Genomic DNA, 13,381 nt, shown 5'->3' on the forward strand with positions numbered 1-13,381 from the left:
GGCCTGCACCCCCCATCTCCTGTTTCCATCCCTTTTTCTGTCAATATTTATTTTCTTTTTCCTATTGCCTCTATCCTCACTGGCTGCTTCCATTAATTGTGTAGTTCGAAGGTTTTGCTGCAGGTTTGTGTCCCTGCTCCTTCTTCCTCTAGCACTAGAACAGGAGTGAAATGTAACTGAGAATCAAGCAATCTCCATTGACAGATTATAAAACTGCTGCATGCATAGCAAGATTTTCTGCTTCTGTTTTTGGTTCGGTCATGCTGTTTCTGAATTAACATCTTGCCCAGAGGTGGTTCTTCATGGGAGCAGGGAATATGTAATTTCTAACCATTATGTATGTTTTCTGTTACAGACTTTTTAGGCCGAACAGAAATCCGAGTAGCAGACATTAAGAAGGACCAGGGCTCAAAGGGACCAGTGACAAAGTGTCTTCTCTTGCATGAAGTTCCAACAGGAGAGATAGTTGTCCGACTGGATCTGCAGCTGTTCGATGAACCTTAAAAAAAGGAAAACACTTCTTCTAACCTGAAAACACTGCAATAGGCGCCTACAAAAATCTGTCTAGGAATCCTCAGACCTTTTATATGAAACAAAATACTTATCAATGCCACACAACTCTTTGTAGCTGGATAATCCTTGCAGAAAACTGAATTCCAAGTTTGTGAGGAAAATGTAACTTTGGGGGGGGGGGTTGTTTTGTTTTCTGTGGAACTTCTGCTGTATGTTTTCTGTTTCAGACTTTTTAGGCCGAACAGAAATCCGAGTAGCAGACATTAAGAAGGACCAGGGCTCAAAGGGACCAGTGACAAAGTGTCTTCTCTTGCATGAAGTTCCAACAGGAGAGATAGTTGTCCGACTGGATCTGCAGCTGTTCGATGAACCTTAAAAAAAGGAAAACACTTCTTCTAACCTGAAAACACTGCAATAGGCGCCTACAAAAATCTGTCTAGGAATCCTCAGACCTTTTATATGAAACAAAATACTTATCAATGCCACACAACTCTTTGTAGCTGGATAATCCTTGCAGAAAACTGAATTCCAAGTTTGTGAGGAAAATGTAACTTTGGGGGGGGGGGTTGTTTTGTTTTCTGTGGAACTTCTGCTGTATGTTTTCTGTTTCAGACTTTTCAGGATTTCTAGAAAAACAGCTGTAGCCTGTGCTAAAACACTGCATTTTTCTGGGTACTGCAGCATGTGGTGTCAACAACAGAGGGTGGCACTGACATGTCTTTGCAGACTTTCTGTAAATTACCCTTAGAAATGTTGTGCCTATTGCCACACAGAGTAGTGTATAAACATAATGTGAATATATTTATATAGAAAATAACTATGACATGAATGAATTCTTGCCATGTAAGATATTTGGGTTTCTTTTAAGACATTTATGGTGATCTTTGAACCTGTTTTTGAAAAATAAAAGGGGTGGGGGTGGGGGAGAAGAAAAGACTATTCCAAATTGAAGTTTAAATGACAGTTGCCCATAATCTGGAAGGCTCTCAATGAGTGGAAGGTTGGTTTTTCCAAGTGTTTATTAGGAAGCAGCAAATATTTGGATTGCTGGTCTAGGGACCAGTAATTCAAAGTGCACCCCCTGTTTAGGAAGAATATAAATGGGACCTGATCTCTGCTGCTTCCCATTTGCATTGGGGTGTCTTTCACCCAAATGGAGTACTGTGTATCCACACATCAATGCTTTTTGTGGTTCCATTTCAATGGGGTTGTAAATAATTGTAGACCAAGGTTTGGCGGAGTCGTTCTGTGTGTTCTACTGTACCATTTAAACATGATTAAACTGCTGCTGAATTGTGCAAAGGCAGTGACAAGAAAACAGCTGCTCTAGCTCAGGAAAGCTAACTGAGGCTAGCAGCAGTCAGAAGGGACTTAATTTATTGAATAGTACTGTGCCTAAATAAAACAAATTTGACACCATGGTTTTGAAATCAGGGTGGTAGCATACTGTAGCTCAACAAAGTGTTAACTGCAAAAGTGGTTCACTAAAATATTTTCAGTTTCAACATTGGGTGTCACAAGTTTTTGCAAAGGGATTTATTGCTATGTTGCAGATGTAAGGATTCACTCTCAGTGACCCACATAGGACTACCTTGATTCAGCAAAGCGCTTCAAAGTCATTTGACCAAGAGAAGTATGTTCTTGAGAACTTTGCTGAGCTAAGGAGGACGTTAGTGGTGGAATTTTGTGAGTGGGTTCATTTCAGCACCAGGCACATTCATTCTTTGTTTCTAGTTCTTCAGTTTGTTACCCAAGGATCATGCAGAAATGGGTATTTTTGTAAGGACTTTAAGAATGGGAGGTGTTGACTGTTCTGTTAGCATGTCAATGTTCTTGTGAAACGTGTTGGCTTTACTGTTCTTTGCATGTTGTTTTTGGTATCAGTTTCCATGTTTCCTGTGGAGATGGTGTTCTCTAGCACAGCAAAATTTTATGATTTCCATTAGGAAATTAGGATAGCTTTATACTTGATAGGTAGCTAAGGTCTGGTGATAAGTGTAAACTGTGCTTGAAAGTGTCTGTGTACTATTATTTTCAAGGAGACCACTGTATTATTTTCAGCAATTATTTTTTAAAAAAATCCTGTATGTTGGAGGGACAAAAAGTTTACATTTCATACTTTTAAGAATCGCTTTATTATTTATTTATTGAAGATAGTGTAGAATTTTGTATCAGAAATGACATACTTAATGTATTTTTTGGAACAGAGAAACACACTTTAGTTAGAAACTTTCAAATGACCAAGTTTTAGAGGAAGTTTAACTTAACAGGCATGCAATTGTTTACCACTGACTGGTTGAAAACACAATTAAAAAAAACTTTTAAGTTTCTATTTTTCAATGTTGGTACAAAAATGTTTCAATTAAAAGTATGTAAATAGAACTAAACCCATGATTTCCTTTTTCCATATCAAAACATTTTATGAAATATAATGTATATGAAAATAACACATTGTTGTGGTAGAGGAAAAAAGGTACAAATCCTTTAGTGGCAGAAAAATATTAAATGTCATCGTTCTAACCTTCTTTGGCTGGGCTAATTTTAATCAGAGTTGTAATGAAGATGAGTGTTACTGTATCATAATGTGGAAAGAATCCTATCATTAAGACTGTGAAAAAAGGCGGGACCATACGCCCTGAGGTGAAAATGAATTATCTATCTTTGGAGAAGCCGGGGGACTCATTGAGGAAGAAAGGGATTGCCCATATAACAACCCTGAAAGTATATTCTAGGGGTAGGGAATTTGTGGCCTTCCAGACATTGTTGGACTATAACTCCCAACAGCCCCAGCCAGCATGGCTAATGGTGAGATATGCTAGGACTTGTAGTCCAACACCCAGAGGACTGTAGATTCTTCACCCCTGAGATAATTGCTTTGCCAAGCTCCTTTCTAAATCACTCTTGCCATTTTTTAACTTCACAAGAAAATAATAATTCCAGGTTTAAAAGGAAAACAGAAGCCTTGGGGAATTAAGCACTTAAGAGTAATAGATGTACAGAAAAACTTCTGACAGTAAGAGCTGTTTGACAGTGGAAGAATCTCTCTCTGGAGGTGGTGGATTCTCCTTCCTTGGAGGTTTTTAAGCAGAGCTTGGATGTCCATCTGTCATGGTTGCTTTAGCTGAGATTCTTGCATTGCAGGGGGTTGGACTAGATGACCCTTGGGTCCCTTCCAGCTCTAAGATTCTACGATCTTGGAAAGATGAATTGTAGGTCCAGTCTTGACCACAGCACCATGCTGTGTAATATTCTGCAGAACTCTTAACTTCAGCGGATTAACAGTTATTCCAGTCACTCTACACAGATCTCAGCACCCTCAAAAAATTACATTCCACAAACACGGGTCCTTATCAGTCTGCATAAATAAGGTTCCATTATAAAATGATAGCTGGAAGGGACACAAGGCTCATCTAGTCCAACCCCCTGCAATGAAGGAATCTCAGCTAAAGCACCCATGGCAGATGACCATTCAACCTCTGCTTAAAAACCTTCAAGGAAGGAGAGTCCACAACCTTTTGAGGGAGTCCATTCTACTGTCGAACAAAAAGTTATTCCTTATGTTTAGTTGAAATATCTTTTCTTGCAACTTGAAACCATTGATGCGGGTCCTACTCTCTGAAGCAGGTTAAAATAAGCTTTCATGTGACAGTCCTTCATATATTTGAAGATGGCTATTATATCTCCTCTTTTCCAGGTTAAACAAACCCAGTTCCCTCAACTGCTTCTCATAAGGCTTGGTTTCCAGACCCTTGATCATCTTGGTTGCTCTCTTCTGCACACATTCCTTCTTAAATTGTGGCACCCAGGACTTGACACAGTACTCCGAGGCAGAATAGAGTGGTACTATTACTTCCCTTCATCTGGACACTAGCCTTCCAATAGGTTATGCCAATGCCATGTCAATATCCTTAAGTTGTGTAATCTGCATGCAAATTATTACCCCTGGCACTGCATTTACATTTGCACAGATGAATGGCCAGCAACAGAGTCTACTTAGTGCTTTAACATTAATTAGTAAAAATATGCCAAGGTCACGTAAGCCATTACTTTGGAAAGATTCCACACGTAACGTTCATAATCAAATATTTATTTAATTATTCAAAATTTTAAAAGTATGCTGGACCATAAGAGCATCAGTCAGTTTCAGGGGGGGGGGCCGAGCACTCAGAAACATTTGTCAGAACCAAGAAAGAAATTTCAATACGATTGCAACTGCCAATCTTGCAGTCACTAGCACTTAACAGCAAACCTATGATAAAGGAATAATTCTTTCAAAAAGGTACTGAGATGGTGACTTAAAGGCAAATATTGATCCATTTCAAACTATCAAATCCAAACACTGAAGCACCAACAACAACTGCTTAAGGAGAACCATTTTTATTGTTTTCATCATACAGCTGACTAGGTTTTTATGGGGGAGGGGTAAGCATCTCGAGATGTTTAGACGGTCTCTCTCATGATCTTGCTTAGTTTCTGAATCTTGGTCTTTGTCGACATGTCAACGAATTTCTCTCCAATGCTGACAACCATTCCACCCAAGATTGTTGGGTCAGTCTAGGGAGGGAAACCAAGATTCCTAATTAGAATTCCCTAGTGAGAATAATGGGCTATATGATAACAGAAAATACTACAATGCTTGGGTTTAGATCTTGAAAAATCCAATAGTATTACGACAGATTTAAATATGTTCAAGTTCCTTTGCAGAGAAGTATTTTTGTAGGCTGCTCGGGTCAAAACTCATTATGTTTGGTTCAAGAACGGTTCTTATAGCGCAATATTTACCTGCACAAGACAGGATAATATAATGGGTGGTTTTTTTTACTGATACCTCTGTTGACAATGTTTAAGTTTTCAGAGATCAGAAGAAATATTAGGATTACGATTAGCTCTACATTAGATTCCACCCTACGGCTCTTCTGCCTCTTTGTCCCTATGGGTTTTTGTTTTCTTTTTTTTAGGTTTGCTTGTTGCTTCCAACTGAATTGACTGTTCTAGTCTAAAGCAATTGAACAGCCAACAGACCATAGGAAGACATTTCTTTGGGCGCCTGTTTGAAACCAGTGGCTACAGCAAGCCAGCAGCCTTGATTCAGGGCCAAGTCCCTATGGTTTATGAGAGCATTGGGGAAGCTCCAGCCATCAGGCCAAATTTGGTCCATGAAGCTCTTTCCCCAAGTCATGCCCATCTGCCCCACACTTGACATAATAAGTGATGTCCGATATGGGGCAGATAAAGAGATGTGGCTGGATCTGCTGTACAGCAAAGCTCCCTGTAGGGAACTCAGCCGTGCAGTTATTCCCTACAGAAGACACGGTTGAATAATGGTCAGGTGACTGAAAGGTTAGTTGTCCCACCTGTCAGTGCTGACATGAGGGGGTGGGAACAGAGTGATTTGACCTGCCAAGTCATAAAGATACCTCATCCCTGGCTTATGATAAGCTTGGACAGCTAGGCCGCTCAATACGCATTATCCACATCTGGAAAAGGATGTATTTTCCTTTAAGGGAAGCTTTCTATGGCCGATAGGGAAGTTCTTATAGATTGTTGAGATGGCCCTTCTTAGTCACTTTTAATTTATTAGAGTGTTCTGTTTTACATAGCTGTAACCATACCTTTATCTCCAGTTTCAGTATTTCTCCTTTAGCTAAAAAGCCATTCAAAGCTGCCTTCAACTCCGTAAGATTAGCTTCATCCAAGGGCTTAACGTATTGAGACAAAAATAGAGAGCTTCAGAAAGTCAACAAGCAACGACGTAACAGAAAGATAAACGACCAGCCCCCATGACTGACATACAATACAATAAGGTTATAGCATTTTTCTGCTTGGAAACAGAAAGTGGCAGCATCTTTGCTTGGCTTAGTAAATAGCAATTTGATATGTTACACAGGTTAACTGAAATTCACTTTTTAGGAGTCAAAATGTCTGCAATATGTGTTTTAATCTGTGACATCTTATGAGTAAAAAGGGTTTTAAGATGTACCATGCACTCACAAGGATGTTTTCAGTATAGGGTCTGGACTAACATTAAAGTTAGGCTGCAGTATGGTATATTTTATATATATATATATATATATATATATATATATATATATATATATATAACTTGGCTAAGAGTTTTTCACAAATCTCAATGCTACAAGCAAGGCGAAAAATAAGATGACTCTTTCCCTTGTCTCATTTTGTGGCCCTCTCCACTGCAGAGAACAAGAAAACTAGGAAAGCTCTAAGGAATGGAGTGGCAGAATTGTTTAGAGCAGGCATAGGGAACCTTCGGCTCTCCAGATGTTTTGGACTACAATTCCCATCATCCCTGACCACTGGTCCTGTTAGCTAGGGATCATGGGAGTTGTAGGCCAAAACATCTGGAGAGCCGAAGGTTCCCTATGCCTGGTTTAGAGGATCTAGAATGCTGGAGAATGTTGAAAAAATGTTGAAAACAGGAGTACTAATTAATGACTAATTCAAGTGTTATATAGAGTTGTCCTCAGTTATTACCAAAAAAGCAAGATGTTGGTCCTGTCTCAGAATATGAACATTTTGCCACCTAAAATTAAGAGAGCATATAAAGTGAACAGGAAAAACTATGTTTGCTAGCTATTTGTAGAGATGAATTTAAGAATACTTGACTGGACTAAATAGATTAAAGTCACAAGAGGAACAAGTGCATGCAACAGTTCAATGTGACATAAATACTGAAGTTCCCATAACCCTTTTTCAGACATATGTTAAGTGCTAGTAAACAAAGTACCATTTATTTTGCAAATATAACCCTTCCCCCAGCTTCTTTACACTATAGGTCAGACTAGGGTCCTGTAGATGATGCTAAGACTACAAGCTCGCTCTTCCTGGTCAATGGGAAGAATGAAAGTAGTAGTCCGAAACATCTGGTGAACATCAGGCTCGGGAAGGTGGCTTTTAGACTAAGAAACCCTGAAAACCGCAAAACCTCTAAATGAAGTTTTGCATGCCATTTGCTTACCTGAGCAGTGGTTACAGAGCATAAAACTTCTCCGCGGAATGCACTCATAATCTTAGCAAATGCAGAAATTACACTTGGCATGTTTTTCAAGCGACCATTTTCAGCAAGCAAACCTTGGGAAAAGATTGAGCAGGTGTTACATTATGTACATTCAAACTGCACTAAAAGTGTAATGAAACAGTGCCAAATTACAAATAAAATCTCCTTCCAGTCTAAACTGTGTTTACAATATTACTGTACTATTATTTGAAGCCCATTTGTGAAGCTCAACCCACTTTATTGTGTTCATCCACAGAGAGGCTGCTAATAATAATAATAATTTATTATTTATACCCCGCCCATCTGGCTGAGTTTCCCCAGCCACTCTGGGCGGTTCCCAATCAAGTGTTAAAAACAATACAGCTACTACTTACTGATAAAGTTGACAGTGACAGGTGACATTTTCTCTTTAGCTAAAATTTCATTCATGGTCTTTTGCTTTACTGCACTCTTTACGTGAGGATTCGTGACAATGACAGCTAATTTAGGGTCCTTCAGAAGTGTCTGGATTTGGAACAAGAAAAGCATCTCTTGGTCAAAATCTGATTTGCTTCTAGTTAAAGCAACATACGGTAACTATCATGCAACATAAAGGTATTTAAGTTGCCCTTTTAACTAAATATAACAAACCATGGAGAATTTTTTTTCCCAAAGAAGGAAACTGCTTAAGTAAAAAAAAAAAAAGGACTTGCATCAGCATCTTCAGTGGAAATAGATGCTAAGTGGTGTGCAATAGGACTATATAAAATCACATTACCAGAACACGAGCCAGCTCTTTCTCAACCTGGTCCAACTTCTTCTGCTTAGAAGCAGCAGAGTAGAGTGCAGTGGCATATCGACCTTCCAGCCCAAATACTTGAATTGGTGGCTTCAGAGGGGGGAAAAATACAACTTATAAAAATTAATGCACAAGACAAAACTGTCTATTTCAACTGATTCTCAATGATCCATTGCCTAGCAAGCATACTCAGTCCTCAATGGGCCCTTTCAATTTTGTGTGTGTATTTCTGTACACTTCTGAGTTCTCCCAGGGATGACAATACTGTCCTCTTGTACGTCAGTGGTGCTGTGTTAGCTACATAAAGACTGGCACCCCACCCTGCAAGCACTGCTAACAGAGAGAGTGATAGGTTCAATACCAGAATATTTTTTTAAAAAAATCCCATGGTCCATTGCTGTGTTTTAAAAAAACAAAAATGCATAATTAGGAACTCTTAATATTAAGGCATAACTAATTTGTGTTAAGTATTTGCCAATTTGTACTCTTGCTTAAGGACATAAGATAAATCCAGCAGATGAAACCAAGATTCATCCAAAACCCCAGCCTTCCCAGGAATCCCAGAAACTGACAGGTGCTAGCTGATCCACTGGAAATTGGTCCGTAAGACAATGTAGAGGCATAAGATGGTTCATTAAACACACTACACAGCAGCTGCAGCCACATGAAGAGCTGATTTTCAATTGTGACTGGCCACATAATAAAGCTTGCTTATATCATATCGAGGTTAGATTCTACATGATTACTAGCTATAAATATGGACATTGACACTAGTTTAAGTGGCACACACGGCCCTGCATTCTAGATACTGTATATTTATCTAGAAGCCTGATCTTTAATTGGAAGTAAATCACCCTAACTGAAATTGAGCCTCTTTCCAGGTAAACATTTTCAGGTTCTTATCAGGTTGCTCCTGTACACTTGCCACCTGCAACAATGTCCACCTGCAACTTGGTGCAATTTATTTGCACAAGTTTGTAAAATAAATAAATAAACTTACCTGTACCAGTTTTGATGCTGGCCTGATTAGGGAGGTGCTGAAGTGGCGCACCTACAGTAAGAAAAAGTTGTCATTTACATTATATTATTTTTAAAACCAGCGATATCCAACATTAGTCATAAACGTCAGGGGAAGCTGAGAAGTTACTACTCCAGCAGACTCCAGTCATTGTAGAGCCAATGGTCTCCAAATGGCTGTCTCCACTACTAGCAAACAACTCAGTACACAGATTAGAGTTCAAGGGCATTGTTCTTGCCTTTAAGCGATTTCATATGGCTTTCTCAACTGGCCAGTATGTAATTAGTATTTCTTCCCCCAGAGACAAGCAACCGCCGCACAGCAAGGCAGACACAACCTATGCACATGCCCATCTCCCAAACTTTCTTCCTCTACCCTCCTCAGCACTAGTTTCTGTTTATTTTCAGACCTGGGCTCCTTCCCAGGGTGGATAAAAATAAATAATTTTTTTAAAAAAAATAAAAATGGATTTTTAAAAATTTAAATAGGATTTTTAAAATAAAATGCTTTTGGAGGAAAAAATCTTTCTAAATATAGTTTTCTTTTTAAGTTACATTATAGTCCAAAGGCTATTCATCAGGAAATAAGGATTTGTTTTAAGTTTTTCATGTGTGGTGAAACTGATTCTAAGGTTTTTTTTTTAAAAAAAAACCTGTTTAACCACATGAGTTAACAAACATGGATACATATGCTATAATGTTATTGTTTTAGTTAAGTAAATTGTTTAAATTGTTATTAAGGAAACCATTATTTTTCTCCTTCCAATAAAGTACAGCAGAAAAGTTGTCCAAATATAAACAGTTAACTTATTAAACCTCACAATAATTTCATAATTATCGGTCTATGTATTTCTAATATTATAACCAAATCAGTAATTTTTGATGTAACCGTAAAAACTACTCTGAAAATTTATTATTCCAAAATGAAACCTTCATCTGGTTGTAAATATTAAGATTATACCAGCAAGAATGTCTTTCTGTAAAAAAAAAAAGATTTTAATCAAGTCTTACTGACTAGTGATTTAAATTGATTTGATTTAAATCAAATCCACTCTGCTCCTTCCCAAGCGTTTCTTGTGTTGCTTTCATCTTTTGGTAGGCAAGAAGCCGCACAGGTCTCCCATGAGAACCCTACGCTTGTCTACCATGAACTACAGAGGAGAGGTCAGGGCTGGGGCAAGATCCAAGGAGGCAAACCAAACAGGGCCAATGGACCACAGGTCAGTATGGCAGCACATCTCTTTTATGGAGACGGTCCCAGCATCTCCAGTTGGGCTGGGAGAGACCCTGACCCGAAACCCTGGTCAAAGCCAGTCCAGAAGTCTTGAAAGACCCACATTGGCTCCCAGTACGTTTCCGAGCACAATTCAAAGTGTTGGTGCTGACCTTTAAAGCCCTAAACGGCCTCGGCCCAGTATACCTGAAGGAGCGTCTCCACCCCCATCGTTCTGCCCGGACACTGAGGTCCATCTCCGAGTTCTCTCACTGTGAGAAGTGAGGTTACAGGGAACCAGGTGGAGGGCCTTCTCGGTGGTAGCGCCCGCCCTGTGGAACACCCTACCATCAGATGTCAAGGAAATAAACAACTATCTGACGTTTAGAAGACATCTGAAGGCAGCCCTGTTTAGTGAAGTTTTTTCATGACTGATGTTTTAATGTATTTTTAATCTCCTGTTGGAAGCCGCCCGGAGTGGCTGGGGAAACCCAGCCAGATGGGCGGGGTATAAGTAATAAATTAGTAGTAGTAGTAGTAGTAGTAGTAGTAGTGCTCTAGACAGGCCAATGGTTTGACTCAGTCAGGCCCCTTCCTAGGTTCCAGTGGCAGGAGGACGTAGCAGAGGAGCCTGGCTTGCTGAGCTTCCTTCCTTATCTCTGCCATCAAGGGAAGCCCAGGCTGCAGACCAGGCACGCACACACCAGCCCCGGAAACCCTCCGAGTCCTCGGTGGGGGCAATTGGGTTTAAGACTCTCCCCTCTCCTCCTCTTCCTTCTCCTCCCAAAGCCTCCAGGCTTCAGTCTCGGAAGCCAAGTGAGGCATCATCAGGTAAGAGACATGCCCTCAACAGAACCCCCTCTTCCTTCCCAAGGCTTCGTTGCTCACCTTCTGTGCCAACCCTGCAGCAGCAGCCATCTTCTCCTCCTGTAGGTCAAGCCGGGCCCTCCTCGTCCTCCAGATGAGAGGAGCGCAGGCGCAAGGTTTCGGCGCCGGGCACGCAGTCGCAAGGGTTTCTGGGAATCGTAGTTTCTGTAGAACTAGGCGCCCGAGTGGGCGGGGCGGAAAGAGACATGGCGGAAGACCAAAGGTTTGCATGCAGGGCGGCACGTGCGATTTTGGGATTTTGGGATATTTTTTCTTGGAATCGCAAGGTTCCGGGGAATGCAGCTTCGTGTTCCGAGTACTGTATCCTGCTCTGCAAAGCGCCGAGAGAAGAAAGTGTCCTTAAAGGAAGCAAGGCAAAAGTTTTGTGTTTTTTTTTAATGCATAAGCGTAATTTACGCCTTAGGGAAGTTTTTAATGACTGATGTTTTAATGTATTTTAAATCTTTTATTGGAAGCCGCCCAGAGTAACTGGGGAAACCCAGCCAGATGGGCGGGGTATAAATTATTATTACGGTATTATTATTATTATTATTATTATTTACTATTAGCCACCCTGAATTTATTACGCGCCTTTTTCGAAGCGGAGTTTAATGCTTATCGCCTGCCAAGACTGCCAGGCCCTTTTTTCATCTAAGTTATGACACCTGATTTCCAATCCTAAAGCCTAAATCACCCTGGACCTGAGTGAAAGCATGTTGTAGAGTGTTATATCACTTGCCATAGTAACATCTTGTCTACACATGCATCAGAATCAAGTGGCAATGAGGTGGCAAAATACTGAGGTAGCAGAATGGATGGTTTAATGGACTCAAAGCCAAGATGGTCTGTAAGCGAAGTTAATTTCCCAAAATACTTAAATTTGGTTTAATCCTTTTTAAAGTGCCTTTCCCTTTCCTGGATCAATACCTGTAGTTCAAACCACTTTTTAAAGTACAGTACTGTACTGTCTTCTGTAAACTTTATTATCTCTCTCTCTCACACTCATGCACACACAACCAATTTACTTTGTTAAGAATGTCGTATTGTGGTGTCAATAATTCCTATATTGGATTCCTAAACCTATACAATTCCTTCTCCATAGTGAATAATATGATTATACAAGCAGTCACCTACTGAAAGCTATAGTGAGTGGAGGGGTTGTAGTAGGCAAGGGTTGGAAAATGATTCTCTCTTCCTTTGTGTGACCATCGCTTGCTTCACTCCCTCATGCATTCACAGAGTTTCTTAGCACAAAACCTGCTGCCCCCATAGCTACCAGCCCATGTAACCTGATAAAGCAGAGCATCCCTATGAGGTTCAGGCCTTCCTTCAAACAGAACTTCAGCCAGGTCTTTGGGAAATGGCTAACATGGCTGCCTATTTCACACACATCCCACCTCCCCATCCAAAGACATCCAATCTGGACTTCGTTAGAAAATACTTTGTTTTTATTGTTTGAATGTTCAGTTATGCTTTTATTACTAGATTTTAATGTAGCTCTGTTGTTTCATTGTAAGCCATCATGAAGTCTTGTTAATTAAATGGCCAGGTGAAAAATAAGTGATTAGCAGCTTCAGCATTTAACAAGCACTGACATTCAGTTGGGAAGGCTTTGCTTGAGAAGGAAAGCCAAGTGCTTTAGGTATAACTGAATAGTATGTGAAGGATTTTGTGGGTGGAGGGTGCAAGAGTCAATGACAACATCAATAATTATCCTTCCATCCCACCCTAATGTAACCAGCATCCCTCTTCGCCCCCAACTAGCAATGTATACTTAAACATTGTGTTCCATATACTTGTGTATCAGACATGTATTTGTTATGAAACAACTTAGGAGTGGCAGAGGTGGGCTGTCTTGCCTTAATTCTGGTCTGAGGTCCGCATTTCTTCAATTTGCACGGTGTAAATTGTGCAGGAGATACTTTGAACACTAGATGTTGCTCTTGTTACAGATTGAGAGGCATGATAACTAGCA

The 13,381-nt window shown here is 40.1% G+C and overlaps 2 protein-coding genes and 1 non-coding gene across 6 annotated transcripts in view; 1 reads left to right on the forward strand and 2 right to left on the reverse strand.

Moving 5' to 3' along the window:
- Positions 1 to 701, forward strand: part of ITSN1 (intersectin 1) — an 80,814-nt gene extending 80,113 nt beyond the window's left edge. For all 4 annotated transcript variants that reach the window (XM_033146964.1, XM_033146966.1, XM_033146965.1 and 1 more), the window contains one exon: positions 356 to 701. In XM_033146964.1, the coding sequence (XP_033002855.1) occupies positions 356 to 504 (149 nt within the window). In that variant the 3' untranslated portion in view covers positions 505 to 701. The remainder of the gene's footprint in view (positions 1 to 355) is intronic.
- A 4,173-nt stretch (positions 702 to 4,874) lies between these two features.
- On the reverse strand, positions 4,875 to 11,515 carry ATP5PO (ATP synthase peripheral stalk subunit OSCP). The gene is made up of 7 exons (XM_033146973.1): positions 11,428 to 11,515; positions 9,310 to 9,360; positions 8,289 to 8,399; positions 7,906 to 8,035; positions 7,493 to 7,605; positions 6,126 to 6,212; positions 4,875 to 5,067 (listed from the first exon to the last, which is right to left on the reverse strand). The coding sequence occupies exons 1-7, from the start codon at positions 11,455 to 11,457 to the stop codon at positions 4,954 to 4,956; spliced, it is 636 nt and encodes a 211-aa protein (XP_033002864.1). The 5' UTR covers positions 11,458 to 11,515; the 3' UTR covers positions 4,875 to 4,953.
- On the reverse strand, positions 5,476 to 5,611 carry LOC117046176. Its single transcript, XR_004426539.1, has one exon. It is a non-coding gene; the product is annotated as a small nucleolar RNA SNORA2/SNORA34 family (small nucleolar RNA).
- Positions 11,516 to 13,381: the final 1,866 nt, after the last annotated feature.

Source organism: Lacerta agilis, chromosome 4 (genome assembly GCF_009819535.1).
Source record: "Lacerta agilis isolate rLacAgi1 chromosome 4, rLacAgi1.pri, whole genome shotgun sequence".
Lineage (NCBI taxonomy): Eukaryota > Metazoa > Chordata > Lepidosauria > Squamata > Lacertidae > Lacerta > Lacerta agilis.

Coding starts and splice junctions, on each gene's coding strand:
- ATP5PO (XM_033146973.1), bottom strand. CDS start 11,457: ATGGCTGCTGCTGCAGGGTTGGCACAGAAG. Junction 9,361..11,427: donor CTGCAGGGTTGGCACAGAAG/GTGAGCAACGAA, acceptor TTCTTACTGTAG/GTGCGCCACTTCAGCACCTC. Junction 6,213..7,492: donor GCTCTGTAACCACTGCTCAG/GTAAGCAAATGG, acceptor CAATACGTTAAG/CCCTTGGATGAAGCTAATCT.